This window comes from Schistocerca americana, chromosome 3 (assembly GCF_021461395.2).
Source record: "Schistocerca americana isolate TAMUIC-IGC-003095 chromosome 3, iqSchAmer2.1, whole genome shotgun sequence".
Taxonomy (NCBI): domain Eukaryota; kingdom Metazoa; phylum Arthropoda; class Insecta; order Orthoptera; family Acrididae; genus Schistocerca; species Schistocerca americana.
The window spans coordinates 379,221,982-379,240,412 of record NC_060121.1 but is presented as its reverse complement, the minus strand read 5'-3'; the positions used below and the strand labels follow the sequence as shown (position 1 = coordinate 379,240,412).

At 44.2% G+C, this 18,431-nt stretch overlaps 1 protein-coding gene and 1 non-coding gene across 2 annotated transcripts in view; both read left to right on the top strand.

Annotated features, from left to right (window-relative positions):
- LOC124605496 (breast cancer anti-estrogen resistance protein 1) overlaps positions 1 to 18,431 on the top strand; it is a 549,172-nt gene that overhangs the window by 518,111 nt on the left and 12,630 nt on the right. Inside the window, exons 4-6 of the mRNA XM_047137222.1 lie at positions 543 to 601; positions 3,104 to 3,467; positions 11,142 to 11,528. Coding sequence (XP_046993178.1) covers positions 543 to 601; positions 3,104 to 3,467; positions 11,142 to 11,528 — 810 coding nt within the window. The remainder of the gene's footprint in view (positions 1 to 542; positions 602 to 3,103; positions 3,468 to 11,141; positions 11,529 to 18,431) is intronic.
- On the top strand, positions 97 to 171 carry Trnat-ugu. Its single transcript has one exon. It is a non-coding gene; the product is annotated as a tRNA-Thr (tRNA).

The following is an 18,431-nucleotide window of genomic DNA, read 5'->3' as shown; positions in this document are numbered from 1 at the left end:
GGGCACTACGAATGTAGTGCGGGACAATACGTTGAGAGTGTGGGTTTCGCGGGAGGCGTGCCAGAGAGAAATCCCTGCAGTCGCGCTATCCTCTGTGTCCTCGGTGGCTCAGATGGATAGAGCGTCTGCCATGTAAGCAGGAGATCCCGGGTTCGAGTCCCGGTCGGGACATACATTTTCATCTGTCCCCGTCGACGTATGTCAACGCCTGTAAGCAGCTAAGGGTGTTCATTTCATTGTAATCTTCAGTGTAATTTCAGAAATATAGACGTGCCAAATCGGAGGATTGTTTTTGGTACACCCTGTAGATAGGACGTGGGCTCTAAAGTAATACTTTTATTTTTTGTTTGTTTCTTATGAAATAAGTTTAAAATATGGCAAGTGTCCTCTTTTCATCCTAAACTATAGAAAGTCCCCTCTTTCTTGCTTTTGCGATATATGGTAACCCTGGGTGCGCTCGTGTTCCGTTCCTACGCACGACTCGCATTGCCGCCCGTCGCCGTGCTCGGCTCTCAGCTAACTGCCGGTCCGTCGTGTTGCAGGTGCTGACCCCGCAGAAGGTGGGCGACGTGTACCTGTACGACCTGCCGCCGCAGCGCGGGCCCGCCGCAGCCAGCGCCGCCGCGGCCGCGCAGGAGAAGTACGACGTGCCGCCCGGGTCCTCGCACGTCGTACTGCCGCCGGAGCCCGTCACCTCGCAAGGTAAGCACCGGCTGCTCACCAGCCGTGCATCGAGTCTCACGCCTAGAAAATGCGAGATTTCAGAAGAAGGTCACAAAATATTTACAACACACACAATCTAATCAAAAGTATGGGGACACCCATACGTAAGCCGGCCGATGTGGCCGAGCGGTTCTAGGCGCTTCAGTCTGGAACCGCGTTGCTGCTACCGTCGCAGGTTCGAATCCTGCCTCGGGCATGGATGTGTGTGATGTCCTTACGTTAGTTAGGTTTACGTAGTTCTAAGTCTAGGGGACTGATGACTTCAGATGTTAAGTCCCATAGTGGTTAGAGCCATTTGAACCTTTTTTCCAGAAGGTGTTTGACACTGTGTACCACACAAGCGGCTTATAGTGAAATTGCACGCTTATGGAATATCGTCTCAGTTATGTGACTGGATTCGTGATGTCCTGTTGCAGATGTCACAGTTTGTACTAACTGATGGAAAGTCATCGAGTAAAACAGAAGTGATTTCTGGCGTTCCGCAAGTTCCGCTGTAAATTTAACCATTAGCTGTTTAGACGAAACACGCATAGAGGGACATTCCCACAAAATAAATAAAAAAGGGGATGGGGGCGGGGGAGGACATTTCGGATTACGCACCTCTGCAGTTCGTGTAATGTTTCTCAGCACTGTAGTAAGTAATTAGCCCCGTCCTTATAAAGTTTACACCTCTGGCTAGAACAAAACTTCATGACAGAATCCGAAGGGAACTCCATTCTCAACGGCTGCCAAGCCAAGACTGAGGGCCTCAGCGCGGCGTGCGCATGTTTACACACAGCGCGTGTAGTACTCTTCATAACAGTGTGACCAACTGCCGCACAAACAGAGTTCTGTACTTATAAAAAAAATAGGAGAACTTACTTTTGGGATTACCCTCGTAGTTTTAAGTCCAGGGGACTGATGGCCTCAAATGTTAAGTCCCATAGTGCTTAGAGCCATTTGAACCAACACTATTGGAGCGAAAGTACAAAAGTTCGGGAATTTTTTGAACATACCTCGTACACTATACGCAGAGCTCAAAATCGGTTAGTATACTATTTTAGGGGGGGTGGGGGTTGACTAAAATTTTGTCCGGTGAGCTAGTGTTACAACCTACACGAGACGGCTACACTTATAAGATGCTTGACGTGCGAGCTGGCTAAGTGGTGTCAGTTCGTTAGGCCGGTATTACAGTATCAAATTTATTTGTCAAAGATTTGATCAGAGATGTGATCAAATATATTTGACAAAGATGTTTGACATAGCGCTAGAAGGGGTATTACACTGTCATCATATTTTTCGTCAAAGTTCAAGATGGCTGACATCAACAACTTGTAATTAACTGCAGCAGTTGCATGTACCACAACTGCACTATGTGCACATGTGGAAGAGAAGGGTGGGAAAAAAAGGAAACATACCTGGGTGAAGCCGTGGGTTTTACGACGACACGATAAAAGCATTCAACAAAACTTGTTACGTGAGCTTATAGTGGAGGGCGTCAAGTCTTACATCAATTACTTAAGAATGGATGAGCATGCATTTCTGTATGTGCTCAGTGAAGTGTATCCTCATATCACAAAGCATAATACTCCCTTAAGAACTGCTATATCTGCAGAAGACAGGCTCACTGTAACACTCCGATTCCTTGCTACAAGAGAGGGTCGGGTCAGGTCAGGTCAGGTCAGATCAGATCAGATCTCCAATCTCCTTAATCTATTTTTGTATTCAGCGTGCCTCACGTTGTAAAGCGCCTCATCAGCTTCATAAATCTCTATTAATTTTGTAGTTGTCGGCAAACACCAATTGTATTTACCGGCAATGTTTATAAAAACACTACAGACCACAGAATGCTGCAGCGATGCTAGCGTTCCGTGTGGCAACATGTCACATTGCAGTGAACAGAAGACAAGCGACTTCTTTGATCAAATCTACAGCGAGGCCCTAGATTTGATCAAATATTGGACGACATTTGACAGAGTTCCCTATTACACTATCAAATATCTTTGACAAAGATAGTGGACAAAGATATTTGACAAAGAAACTTGATAGTGTAATACCGGCCTTAAACACGCGCACAAGAGTGTGAGCCCCACGAGTCCATTGTCGTGGACGTCATTAGACGTGCTGCGATATCTTTAGTCGTCGAGAGCGAGTTGTACTGGGAAGTGGGGCGAGCCCCAGAGCAGAGCAGGGGCTAGAGCGGCTGCTGACGAGCGGGCTGTGTTGCAGACGACGCGTCGGACGAGGGCGAGAGTTACGACGTGCCGCGCGGCTACTACGACGTGCCGAGGCCGGCGCGGCCGCTGCCCAGCAGGCCGCAGACGCCGACGGCGCCGCCGACGCTGACGCCGAGCCCGACGCCGCCGCCGTCGCGGACGGGGTCGCCCGGTCTGACGCGGAGCGCGCCTTGTCGCTTTGCAGGCGGGGAGTCGTACGACGTGCCGCGCGGCTGCTACGACACGCCGCGCTACCCGCGGCCCACGGCCGTCGTGCCGCCCGCCCCCGCCTCCGCCCCCGCCGCCCCCGGCCCGCAGCCCTGCCCGGACAGCTACGACGTGCCGCGACCGCTGGGCGCGCCGCTCACGCCCTCCTCGTCGGCGTCGTCGCTGACGGCCGACTCGTCGCTGCCCGGCTCCAACCGCTCCAGCCTGCTCGCCGCCGAGTACGACGTGCCGCGCCCCCAGCGGCCCGCCTTCACCACGCCGCCACCGCCCCCGCCGCAGACGCCCCCGCATCCCGACAAGCAGCAGCAACACCAGCAACAGGTGAGTACCACTACTTCGTCTGCAGCAATCCGCCTGCACGACTTACAGCCCCATTCCTGCCTAAGTGTGGTCTGTCTGTAGCGTTGCGAACAGAAGCACGAGCTCTCCTATTTTTTTATAAGTACAGAACACTGTTTGTGTCGCAGTTGGTCACACAGCATGTTGTTCTCAATGGGGAGACGTCTACAGACGTTAAAGTAACCTCTGGCGTGCCACAGGGGAGTGTTACGGGACCATTGCTTTTCACAATATACCGGGTGATCAAAAAGTCAGTATAAATTTGAAAACTTAATAAACCACGGAATAATGTAGATAGAGAGATAAAAATTGACACACATGCTTGGAATGACATGGGGTTTTATTATAACCACCCATATTGCTAGACGCGTGAAAGATCTCTTGCGCGCGTCGTTTGGTGATGATCGTGTGCTCAGCCGCCACTTTCGTCATGCTTGGCCTCCCAGGTCCCCAGACCTCAGTCCGTGCGATTATTGGCTTTGGGGTTACCTGAAGTCGCAAATGTATCGTGATCGACCGACATCTCTAGAGGTCGTCCAGTGATTGAAAATACACCCTTAACTGCCTGTTTAGTATTCGCTTAAATTAAATCGCATTTTAAAGGATGAATCCTTATCCTATTATTGATTGAGTGGACTGAAATTTCCATATTTCCTAGTTCTTCCCATAATAAGTTTCGTTTCACCCTGACAAATGCTCACTTGTAGTCTATGAACACACAGCCATATAGAGTAACAGGGTGCATTGAACTCGCTTCTTTTTTCGATGATTTATAATAGACGTTTTTTTTCTTTTAGGGACATTAAAACCACGTTATGTAACTATAAAGCAATCTTTTTCTGGACGCCTGCCTTCTCTCGTCTGTCCAGCGGCTGTTGTGCTACTGGTCATCGTGGAAGCCTTTAAAACTGCTGATCTGTGATCGGTACCTTCAGCGGCTACAGATGTTTTCCTGATTCAGTCCAATGCTCTTGATCTACTTCTTTACTTCCTTGAAACGCTTATCAGAGACTTTAGGTCTGATGTCGAACTTTAGTCGTTCTTTCCTTATTGACTCCCATGAGCCGTTACCTATCCCGATCTCTCTCCTATTACTCGCAGTCTGTACAGTCCGTCGATTATCTTAGGACCCAACAGTAAACTCCCCACCTCCGATTCTTTAAGGCCAGGTTTTCATTCAAATGAGCAAAAAATAGGCATTTTTTGAGACGGTGAAAAGACATACAAAGGATCTATTTCGTGTTTATGACTGACCATACGTTGAACTTTATGTTAGATTTTCAATAACAAAAATGTCGCCCTTAACTATGGTTTGATCAAGGGCATGCGAGTTTAAAGTACGCAGACTACGGGCAGCGTAGCCCCTCAGGAGTTACCCGAAATCAAAAATTGATAACATCAGTCAATGGTACATTAAATTTATTGGAGTTGATGCATTACCACAATGAAATCACCTTAAAGTTAACGATATAGTGCTAACTCGAACTTTCAGTTCGATTTGTGGAGGTTTTGTTCACTTTACAAAAAATAGTTAATATTAACAACTTTCATACAATATGAGCAAAAGCTCCCAACGTAAGTGTTTACCATATTAACAGAATCTTCCGTCGGTTCTTGGTAGAACAACATTATAATAATTATAATAATAAATTTATTATTATAAAAGTGTTTACCTTTCGAGGGGTCAAAGGTAGGAGTTGATTTGTTGATCCGTTTTTACTTTTTGCTGCACGCAGTTTTGACAAATCTTTTCACGAGAAAGACCTGTTTAAAGTTTAGGAAAAACTTTTATATGTGTTATTAGTTCAATTTGCATAAAACTACATGTTGTTATAAATTTTTGATGTCGCTGAACACAGATCTGAAGTTACATTTTGAAAATTTAAAATGGCTAATCCAATGTGGTGGACCGAAAATTGTTTTGACCAAAAGAAGTGTTTTTGTTACTTGCATTTAGTCTGCAATTCCGTATAACATCCTTTTCGTTAATTGTTCTTGGAGAGCAGTTCCCTCGTTCTTCTTGGCGAGAAAAGCCTATCTGGATATACTGCGTTCGGCAGCCTGCACACGTTGTTCGTCGGCTTTCTCGGCGAATATGTTTGCATGCATACTGCAATATAAATCAATTTGTGAACGCGCGTCACGGCACAAGTTTCTACCCGAGCCGGGCGTCTCCAGCTGAGAGCATACCACGGCGGCCGTCACACTGCTTCGAACAAGGGGCTGTTGAGACTTTTGAAACACACGGATTAAAAAAAAATCTTTTCTTCCCAACATTCTAGACACATATACCTTTCAAAAAAAGCAATTAAAAACCGAATTTTCGACCATTTTGAATGAGAACCTGGTCTTAACACGTCCATGACGACGAATACCGCCGGATGGCTCACGCTAAAACATCTCATCGAAAGGCGTCTACCACAGGTGGTTCGCGCTCGACTTTTATCAGTTGTGTGATGTATTACCTATCAACCAGGTGTAACGAACAGCTCTGAATATCTGAACAAATAAAATGTCACATAATTTGTGATCAATTTAGTGTAAAATTATTTTATATGATCTCTCGTTTGAAAAATAATAGGTCAGTATATTAAAATAGTAGCCTAGGGCGTTTGAATACGAAACCCACCCTTCGGCGTGAAAATATAAAGCAGCGCCACTAGATGAAAGAAAGCATGAAAACGCGCGTCGCCCTATAGCGAGAAACACAATTCGCAGCGCTGGCGTGAACGTGTTAATCGAACTGCCCTGTGTAAAATAGCTTCAGACGTCATTACTTCTCAAATGAGTTAATTGTTAATTATTTTACGTTAAGCACCTAAAACCTTATGCTGAAGACGCAGAACCCTAATTAGGATGGTTTTATTAGTTCTAGTTTATTGAACCAAAGACTAATGAAAAAGCCGAAGTCAAAACATATAAACCAAAGAAGTGACATCTCCTTTATAGGTTCATGTAAGAAATTTTTGGCAAATCCCGCTCGGAAAGCTCGTAAACTGTGCGTTGTACAAAGATATAATGTTATATGTACCTGCAGTGGTATACGTGCATAATGTTTGCGAAATGGGAATCTAAATAATAAATGAAAACATCATGTGTGATGCTGAAATTTCACCGCATGAGCAACGAACATTTAGTAGGCGATAAATTGTTTTCCTTTCCTTTCATTAGAAAATGCTTAGAAAAGTTCGAAATTATTTTTTAAGTTCGTTGGAAGTCGCTAAGTGCTCTCTTTCTCAAATACTGGATAAATTCGTATATAGTCGAGGTAATTTGCGCGTCATGAGTGGAATAAGAGCTGTCCAGGAGATATGATTTTAAATTAAATTTAAAGCTTGCTTCGCTGCCTGTCAGACATTTTATATTGCTGAGAAAATGATCAAAAATTTGTGGTGTTGTGATCCACTGACAGCTTTAACAAGGGGTAATGAAGATCATTTACCGCTGTAGTGTTGTGAGGTATGTACATCACTGTTCTTCTCAAATTGTGATAGATTATTTATGAAAAATTTCTTTAGCGAATATATATATTGTGGTGGCGCAGTTAAAATGACTAGCTCCTTGAAGATGTACATACATGAGTGAACACCACATATTATTCTTACTGCTCGTGTTTGTGCAATCAATACTTTCTTTCTAAGTGATGAGTTACCCCAGAAAATTATTCCGTATGACATTATTGGGTGGAAATATGCCAAATATGTTAGAAAGCTTATACGTCTGATTCAATGATTAGCTACTGTAGGAAGAGCAATAGTAACTGAAATTAATTGTTTGAGAAACTCGGCAATATGCTTCTTGCAGTTCAAGTTTTCAATATGTACAGCCAAAAATTTGGAGCATTCTACACTATTTACTGACAAGGGGAAGGCCTCAGACACGGCCAACGGATTCGGCTCAAATTTGGCAGGTCGCTTGTGTACAACCTAAAACGAAGCAATCTATGTTATTTTGAGTCAACACCACCTCGTTTTTGAGAAAATCACCCCAAAAGTTGTGAAGACCAATCGACTCAAAATTGGAGGGATCGATAGATAATTGTAAATAGAGCATTTTTCATCATCGGGTATGGGGTCCGCAAACGCAAACTTTTCCAGAAATCGAGGAATGAAACTTATATAACTGCCGCTTCTGTAACCACGTGGTAAACGCTTTTCGGCGACAGCGCTGATAGCGCACCGGCCAAGGTAACTGGCTGGGTCTCGAAGAACCCGGGTTCGAATCTCGAAAGATAGGACACAACAAACAATAACTAGTTACTACAACATAAACAGACGAGCTAGTTACTACAAACTACATACAGTACTCTTCATATGTTACTTACGGAAGGGCACTGTATTCATTCACAAAACGTATTTCATTCGGTGCATTAACGACGGAAAAATCACTACATGTATCCGCGAGGTTCCCGGCAGCCTAATGACGGAAAACAACTCTTTCCGATTGACTTCTATAAGGCTCGTGCTGGACACCTTCACTCTTCCAGGTTCCCAACTATGATATGACGAAGAGGCAACCAGGACAACTTAACTCTCCGCGCGTGCATTCTGTCCTGTACCTCGCTGTAAACAAGCGTCGCGCGGTTGGCTATCTGTGATCCCTCGCGACGAATTCGCAGCACTCTTAGTCGGAGTTGTTTTCATGTGACAAGGCTTAAAAGTTTAATACTTTACTAACTCACGGCGTTTGGGAAATTAGTTTGCCTACCTTATTATTATCATTCCTTATTGATTTACTTACCTTATTAACCCTCCTATCCCTATCAATTGAGACATGGAAAGATACAAACGAAAAGAATAACATCCGCTAGGTTTCTTCGAGATTCGAACCCGGGTTCTCCCATTCCGAACCAGTTACTTTGGCCATTGCGCTAGGGGCGCTGCCGGCGAAAAGCTTTTTGCGTGTCGGTACAGAAGCGGCAGTTGTAAAAGTTTCTTACCCCCATTTCTGGAAAAGTATGCGTTTTCGGACCTCATATCTGATGATGAAAAATACTCTACTTACAATTATCTATCGATCCCGTCAATTTTGTGTTGATTGCTTGTCATAACCTTTAGGGGCGATATTCTCAAAAACGAGGGGGTGTTGACCCAAAATACCTTAGATTCCTTCATTTTAGGTTGTACACAAGCGACCTGCCAAATTTGAGCCGAATCGGTTGGCCGTGTCTGAGGCCTTCCCCTTGTGAGTCCGGCTTGTACGCAACGGAGCAAGGGAGACGATGTTGTTATGGATGGTCGGTATCCTCTTTCTACAACAGAAATGCACACGTGGGTTAATACGGTGCTTTATTTACATGAACTGAAAATATGTACTTAACTTGAATAGAGTCCATGTTTTGTGGTAGTAATAGTCCTTTTGCCGACTGATGTAATGTCAAAATCGGTAATCTCGCCATTACAAACTTTAGTTTGTCACTGCTAGTAAAGTACGATTCTGGTTGAGGTAAACTAATCCCGCTATAATAATAATAATAATAATAGTCACTCATCTGAACACTATGTACTGTAGTAGCCTGTGATGAACTAAATCTGCTCTGTGAGTAAACTGACAGACGTCAGACTGGATGATTGAGGGAGGCCCTCCGGTCAGCAGCGGCCTAAATACATCCTGTTGAGCGGGCGTTGGCGCCGCGTTGCTTGCAGGTGTGTCTCTGACCTCTCTCGTGATAGGCGCACTTGATCCAGCACCTACTAATCGATCTTCGCGCTTCATCTTTGCCCTCTGGTCTCCTGGCGACGGCTTACGCCAGCGTAACATCAGAGGTTGGTGTGACTTTTTGTTGGTCAAAACTGAATGTAGCGTGATTTTTCAAAATTTAGGTGCAGTCCATTTTGAGAGAACCAATTCCGTTTACCAACTCTTCTGTCGCTTTCTCTCTAATGGGATTTGTTATAATACTTATGTCATCTGCAGAAAGTGTCTCTTTTGCTTGTTGAGTGTTAATTGGAGGTCACTGAAATAGGAATGGGCCCAAAATTGAACCCTGTGTGACAGCATTTGTGCTGTTTTCCGAGTCACTAGAATTTTCTACCTCTCCGACAGTGCCTGAATTATTCAGCACAACCTTTTGCATTCTGTTTGTCAAGTATGATTCGAATCAACTGTGTGTAAATCCATCAGTTCCATAAAACTTGAGTTTTTCAAAGAGAGTATCATAATCTACACAATCAGACGTCTCGGAAAAATAAAAATACCAACTGTAGCTTGTACTATGTGATGAGTGAATGTCCAGATAGCATTCTCGGTCCAGAAATCCTACTGGAGGATGTTGCGCCCAAATGTTTCGGCTTCTCTCATTCTGTAGGTGAGTTATACGAGGGTATTTCGGAAAGTAAAGATACATCTTACGCCAGAGGAACAGAAGAGTTTTGGCGAGCAAGTTGGCAACACTGGTGTTAACCTTGAACCGTTAGCTTTCTCCTCGTGGTCGTTCGGCAGTTGAACGTTGCTTCTGGTTGGAGTACGTCGTGTTTGAAATGGCTGCGCCAATTCAGAATCCCGCCAAATGCGAAGTGCGCTCCGTCATACGTTTTCTTCATGCAAACGGTGAGCAACCAGTGGATATTCACAAAGAAATTGTCTCTGTTTATGGGAACATTATGAATCGACAAAATGTAGCGAAATGGTGTCGTCATTTCTCTGAAGGTAGGACTGATGTTCATGACGAACAAAGAACAGGTCGGCCATCTGTGATCTCTGATGCCTTCTTCGGAGAACGGAGGAAGCAGTTCGTGTGAATAGACGTCTCACATTGAAAGAATTGCATCAGATCATACCGGACGTGTCAATGACAACACTTTATGACGTTGTGACTGTCAAGTTAGGGTACAGGAAATTGTGTGCGCGCTGGGTTCCAAAACTGTTAACGGAAGAACACAAAAAGAAAAGGATGGGCTTGACACTCGACTTCCTCACACACTATGCTGAAGTAGGTGATGAGTTCCTTGATCACGTTGTGACAGGTGATGAGACGTGGGTTTATCCCATACACCTGAATCCAAGCAACAGTCAATGCAATGGCGCCATTCGAATTCACCAAAAGCCAAGAAACGCAAAACGTCGATTTCAGCGAAGAAAATCATGGCTTCTGTTTTTTGGGACAGACAAGGCATTCTTCTGTTGGAATTTGTGCCTCCTGGAAAGACAGTTAATGCTGCTGCATATTGCCAGACTTTGAAACGTCTTCGAATGGCAATTCGAAACAAACGGAGGGGAATGCTGACAAGTGGAGTCCGATTGCTTCATGACAACGCTCGGCCTCACTCAGCGCTCGTAAACAAAGCACTACTCAAACAATTGAAATGGGACGTATTGGACCATCCGCCATACAGCCCGGACCTTGCGCCCACCGACTTCCATGTCTTCCGTTACTTGAAGTCACATCTTGTTGGAAAATCATTCCACGGCGATGAAGAGATCAAAGATGAAGTTGACATGTGGTTCCGACAACCTTCTATGACTCTGGGATACAATAGCTTGTGCACCGACTTAACAAATGTTCGGATAATGGGGGTGATTATGTCGAAAAATAACAAATAATCCAGTTAATAAGATGTAACTGACGTTTTCTAAATAAATGTTCTATTTAAGGACTGCGAGCCATTGTATCTTAACTTTTCGAATGCCCTCGTATAGCAGTAGTAACGGTTGCAGCTGTACGACGTGCCGCCGGCGAGCAGCCCGCTGCCGCTGGAGCTGGGCTCTGCGCTGGACTCGCTGGAGCGGCTGCAGGCGGAGGCGGCGGGCGCGACGTCGCGGCTGCTGGGGCTGGCGGGCCCGCAGTGGCGGCGGCGCGACCGGCTGGAGGCGCGCCTCATGGACGTGCGGCTGGCGGCGGTGCGGCTGCGCTCGTCGCTGCACGACCTGGCAGACTTCTGCGAGGGCGCGCTGGGCAACGCGGCGCGCGCGCCCGACAAGGCGCTCGCCCCCAAGCTGCGGCCGCTGGCGCGCGCGCTGCGAGACGCCGACCGCCTCGTGCAGGACGCGGCCGCGCAGCTCGACGCCGCCAACTGGGACCTCGACCGCCTCGCCAGGGACCAGGTCGGCATTTCTCTGCTTAACTCCCGTTCACGCTCGGCCGAGCTGCAGGCGCGTGATGCTCAGCCCTCTGCGATGTGCAACGGCAGGGCGAATAAATTTTATGGCGCATTCATGTATACACTACTGTCCACTAAAATTGCTACACCGAGAAGAAATGCAGATGATAAACACGTATTCATTGGACAAATATATTATACTAGAACTGACATGTAAGTACATTTTCACACAATTTGGGTGAATAGATCCTGAGAAATCAGTACCCAGAACAACCACCTCTGGCCGTAATAACGGCCTTGATACGTCTGGCCACCGAGTCAAACAGAGCTCGGGTGGCGTGTACATGTACAGCTGCCCCTGCAGCTTCGACACGATACCACAGTTCATCGAGAGTAGTGACTGGCGTATGGTGACGAGCGAGTTGCTCGGCCACCATTGACCAGACGTTTTCAATTGGTGAGAGATCTGGAGAATGTGCTGGCCAGGGCACCAGTCGAACATTTTCTATATCCAGAAAGACCCGTACAGGACCTGCAACATGCGGTCGTGCATTATCCTGCTGAAATGTAGGGTTTCACAGGGATCGAATGAAGGGTAGAGCCACGGGTCGTAACACATCTGAAATGTAATGTCCACTGTTCAAAGTGCCGTCAATGCGAACGAGAGGTGACCGAGACGTGTAACTGATGGCTCCCCGTACAGTCACGCCAGGTGATACGCCAGTATGGCGATGATGAATACACGCTTCCAATGTGCGTTCACTGCAGTGTCGCCAAACACGGATGCGACCCTCATGATGCTGTAAACAGAACCTGGATTCATCCGAAAAAATGACGTTTTGCCATTGGTGCACCCAGGTTCGTCGTTGAGTACACCATCGCAGGTGCCCCTGTCTGTGATGCAGCGTCAAGGGTAACCGCAGCCGTGGTCTCCGAACTGATAGTCCGTGTTGCTGCAAACGTCGTCGAACTGTTCGTGCAGATGGTTGTTGTCTTGCAAACGTCCCCATCTGTTGACTCAGGGATCGAGACGTGGCTGCACGATCTGTTACAGCCAAGCGGATAAGATGCCTGTCATCTCGACTGCTAGTGATACGAGGCTGTTGGGATCCAGCACGGCATTCCATATTATCCTCCTGAACCCACCGATTCCACATTCTGCTAACAGTCATTGGATCTTGACCAACGCGAGCAGCAATGTCGCGGCACGATAAACCGCAACTGCGATAGGCTACAATCCGACCTTTATCAAAGTCAGAAACGTGATGGTACATATTTCTCCTCCTTACACGAGAATCACAACATTATTTCACCAGGCAACGCCAGTCAATGGCTGTTTGTGTATGAGAAATCGGTTGGAAACTTTCCTCATGTCAGCACGTTGTAGGTATCGCCACTGGCACCAACCTTGTGTGAAAGCTCTGAAAAGCTAATCATTTGCATATCACAGCATGTTCTTCCTGTCAGTTAAATTTTGCGTCTGTAGCACGTCATCTTTGCAGTATGGCAGTTTTAATGGCCAATAGTGTATTAGTGCAGTGTCTGTCAGAGCAGTGTTTCTTCAGACATGTGTGCATGTACAAAGGAACATCCTTTTTTTATTGTTAACTTACATAACCCATTACCTAGTAACAAAAGTGGCTGCTACTTTCTAGACATTACTAATGACTTACAATAACAGTGATATCTACATTTATAGTATACTTTTACAACAAAATGTTACAAAAAATCGCCTTCTTAGTCACTCCAGATATTCGAGAGCGTTGCCCATCCCTACCACGAGGAGGTGGGCCGTCTACTACCTAAGAAAACCACTGCCATTTCACATTTATTTTTCTTCCCTCCACCACCCTTACTTAACACAAAGACTACTTTACAAAAGAATCTACTGCTACACAATGTGAAACTAAACTTGTGCTTCTGCGCTGTATACACAAAAACTATTTTACGAGGAATCTACTGCTACGAATGTGGATCTGAACTTGTGCTTCTGTGCTAACATAAACCAAAAAAGTTTTACAAACAAAATCAGAAAACATGGAGAAAATCAGCGTATACCAAGTATTTACAATTTGTACAATTACAGTTTGCAGTTTATACAACTCAGTGTCTGGTCGAGTTTGTGTCTTGATCGGGTTTGAGTTTGGACTGCAAAAAGGCAACCCTTCCATTGGAATCCCCCCTTGGGGCACCACTCATGTCTATGTTTCCATAGAGCAGGGAGGTCCCTCCATCATCTTCCTTTTTGCCCTCTTTGCGGTCCCCAGACCATTTAAGTCCCCCATTGGAGATAGGCAGACAGGCACCCTAGCCAACGGCAATCCAGAGGGGACGAGAACCTGCCATTCCACTCTCCATGGGAATGTAACTGTTGGTTTTTGCCACAATACTCCTCAGTCAGTCCTGAGGAGTACGGATTTTCTCTAGTAATTCAGTAGTTTTATTCAAATATTTATTTTGAAAACTGTGAGACTTGATCAACCAGATTTTATAGTGTGCTGTAAGTTTTAGGGTTTCTTAATGCTTCCATTATTGGTGTATTTTGTAGTTCTTGCCTTGCCTCAAAGGCAACTGGCTTGAACTCCAGGCATTCCAGGACAACATGCTCAGGCGTCCCTACAGGGGCACCACAGACACATTCAGGTGTAGGACGGCTCCCTATCCTTTGGAAATATGTAGGGTAGGGACCGTGTCCTGTTAAAAAATGAACAATACCTGGTGTTGGTATAAAATGTCCAAAGGAACAGATACTACAGAAGATCAGATTCGCATATTGCAAATACAGTTACGCAACAGCTGTACAATTTACCAGGAACACATGAAAATTTGTCCGGACCAGGACTCGAACCTGGGTTTTGCCAATTGTTGTGGGCAGTCACCTCAACCTCTTCAGCTATCCGAGTGCACAGTTTTCAGGGTAAAGTGAACACAAGATGATGAGAAAACTAAATGCAGGATGTATCAAAGAGAATCGTCAAATTTTAAAAAATTATAACTATTTCAGATATGTGCATGAACAATGTAATGTTGGAAACAGCAAACTCTAGAGTTTTACACGGTTCCCAGTAGGTAGCAGCAGTGTGCGTCCACTTCAGTTCTAGTAAAAATGGGTTTGGAACAACAGAAAGTGTTTTGTGTTCTACGCTTTGTGCAGTGTGGGTTGGTAATAACCGTTCTGCGTAACTTTCGTACTATGTATGCACTGAGCATCAGATGATGGCATGAACAATTCCGACAAACTGGTTGTCTGTGTAAAGGAAAATTGCCTGGCCATCCCTGAGTGTCTGAGACAGACATCAAGCACATTGGCCATAGTTTCACAAGAAGTCCTCAGAAATCCGTTTGCCATGCAGCTCAACATGACCCCTATGTCCGTCTGGGTGTATTGCACTGACGTTTACACGTGAAACCATACAAAATTCACTACTGCAAGCCCTTCATGAAGATAACAAACAACACATGTTGAGTTCTGTAATTATGCTCTTGGCAAGGTGAAGGATGACAGTTTTCTTCCACACTTAGAGTTTAGTGATGAGGCAACATTCCATTTAAATGGAAAGGCGCCATCATAATGTGAGGATATGGGGTACGGAACAACCACATGAAGTTGTACAACAAGAAAGACACTCTCCAAAATTTAATGTGTTTTGTGCAGTTTCACGGGAAAGGGTTTGTGGTCCTTTTTTTTTTTTTTGCCGAGAACTTGTTACAGGAAGCCCATATCTCGATATGCTTGAGAAATTTCTTTTTACGCAGTTGGAGACTGATTTAAATGACTTCATTTACCAACAGGATCAGACACCATCACACTGGCATCTGAAAGTACAGGAATTTTTAAATTAAAGGATTGCTGAACAATGGATCAGTCATACTGGACCAAACAATTCAGCCTTACATTACTGGCTTCCAAGGTCACCACATCTGACTATGTGATTGTTTCTTGTGGGAGTTTATAAAAGACTCTGTTTATGTGCCTCCATTACCAACAACAATGAATGAACTGAGATGTCACATAACAGCAGCTGTGGAAGCTGCAACTCAAGACATGCTCGCTACAATATGGGAACAATATCAATACTGCATTGACATAAGCCATGCATCTCAAGGGGGATTACTGAACCCCTATGACAAGGTATCGAAAACATTTTGTGAGGTTCCCGTTCATCAAAAAACGAAATTCCTTGTATATGTTTATTAGTTTCAGAAATATAGACGTGCCAAATCAATGACGCATTTTGATGCACCCTGTGTATCTTTCCCTGTGCACAGATCACAGATTGTGTGAACACTATCAGATGTACACACTGGGGCATGGAGATCTGGTCAGTCACAGAAACTTGCTCAGACAGCCGAAGTGGTTAAGGCGACTGCTCGTGACAGGCAAACAAATTTCATTTGTTTCTGGTAAACTGCATAGCTGTTGTGTAACTGTATTCTCAATCTCAAAATTTATTTATGTAGCACATGGCATCTAGCATGAGGATTGCAAAGACTTGTGGTATGTGTAGGACTTGGCAGAAATGAGTAACATAAGTGGGAGCTACAGATGGCCAATCATTTGGAGAAAATAGCATTTTTGGCATGATTCAGGCGACAGATGTGCCATGTATGTTGGCATAGCTTCCCAGCAATTGTTGGCATTGTGAAAAGAATGCACAGCACTAATCCGCAGGTCATGGTATCGTGACCCTGTGCAGAAATATTTTTATTTTATTTTCAGCTTTTACGTTACTTAAACTGCTAATAAACTGAATTATGTTCATCATATTGTGTTTATTAATATTTTCATGAAAGATGTGGGAAGGGAAGGGAAAGAAAGATTTGTTATTGCAATTAAATTTTAATGAAAGGATTGTAAGGCTCACACTAGAACTTCGTATACAAAGTTAGATACTCTTAATATTTCACAATTGTTGATTTATACATGTTAGATTGATGGTCATCATAAAAACAGTCTAGCAGTAATTCTCTTAGCATTTTCCACACATTACATACACTGCATTTTTATAGTGATATTGATGTGTTAAAGTTTCTATAGTAAAACAGTATTCTCACTGTGTTTTTACGCTATTCTTGGAAAATTCACATTATTCAATCAACAGCTAGCAAGGGAATGAGCTCTGTAGCTGTAATTGGCACTGACCCCAATGGCCAGTGGGCTATTTTACCCACACCAGGGATCTGTCGTTAAAGTGCAGCTACCGAAGGCTATTCAGAGGTCAAAATGAAACCAATGGGATACCAAGTCCTGTATGAATTAATTAAAATTGCTTTTTGGAAAGTTACTTGCAAAGTCCTTGAGGATGCTGTAAGTACAATCCTTTCTTGTAAATTTATTTGCATTCCTATATTTTCTTTTGCCTTTTCTTTTCATGCCTTTTATGAAAATATTAATAAATGAAATATATTGAGCATTATTTCAGTTTATTTGCTGTGGAAATAAGGTAAAAACTGAAAATAACAAATTACCATTCCATACTCTTTCTGGTGCACCAACTGCTGTCTGGAAACTGCACTTCACGGATACCAAAACTGCTGTTTTTCCTAACATTTGGTCATGTGGAGCTCCCACTTCTGTCTCTTTCATTTCTGGCCAAGCCCTGCATATACCATAAATTATGATGAAATTGGTGATGAAGAGTAAGCATGATCCCCTTGTAAGTACTTTTCACTGTTGAGTTACATTACACTATTTCTCAACATTTAAGACATAATAACAAACTTAATCCTATATGCTCTGTTGTTGCAGTCTTTGCTGACGAGTTCCATAGTCTGCCTCATTGTGCAGCAGTGGCACTGGTGAGGACAGCATTCCTCATTTAAATAAGTGAATATGCACATCTTCCATATCCTGCTCTCTGCAGGTTGAGAGTTGAGCATATCTTGTGGGTTTGATCGAGCCCAGGGGCTTCCTCAATAATACGAGCCAACAACTGCCATGTTGTTGAGGCATGTTGGAGCCATTTCCTCCCCCAGGAACTGGTGATTGTTAACCCCAGTGAGACTATTTGCAAGTGCAAGAGGAGGATACCTTGAACAAATTGATTCTGAAATCAGGAAAATCAGAACACAATTGAAGTCCCGGGCTTCCTTGAATCTAGTTGTATTCCCTGATCAAGGCTTCTTTCCATTGCAGATTTTGGGGTGATATGTGACATAGGACAGGCTGCCATATGGTGGAAGTAGACTTAATTATTCCCGAAATGATATGCATAGTATTAATAAGCTGCACATTAATTTTGTTTACATGAGCACTGTGACATCATGCCAGTGCACAGTACTCTGCTGCAGAGTACACTGAGCTCAGTGCAGAAGTTCAATGAGCTCAGTGTACTCTGCTGCAGAGTACACTGAGCTCAGTGCAGAAGTTCACTGAGTTGTTGCTGATTACCCCTGTGTGGTTCCACAGAGTTTTTGAATGAGATTATTTCTTGTCCTCAGTTTAGTGGCAATATTTGTGAGGTATGATTTAAAAGACAGAATTCTATGTAGTTTGGCATCCACATATATTGTCTCCTTATTGTGGCTGAGATGTTTGTCATCAGTATAGATATCCAGACTCTACTGGAGTGTCTGTTATTAATATGGAAGCAATTCACTTCTGTCTTAGTGGCATTAAGTCTAACACTCAGTCTTTAGAAGTATCCTGCTACTACAGACTTTTCTTCCAAAGTTTCAAAACAAAGGTTTCTTTTCTCTATAGTGCAATATTCAGCATAACCAATTTTTTTACAAACTGTTTCTGGCTAAGCAGCAGTAGGGCTGATACCAAGCCTTGAGGTAAGCCATTTTGGAGGAATTTCTGGTTACTGATTTTGTTTCCCATGATGACCTGGAATCCTACATTACCAATCAAGTTCTCAATAAGCTTTGTAACTTTTCTGGAATACAGTTATCTTCATCAGTT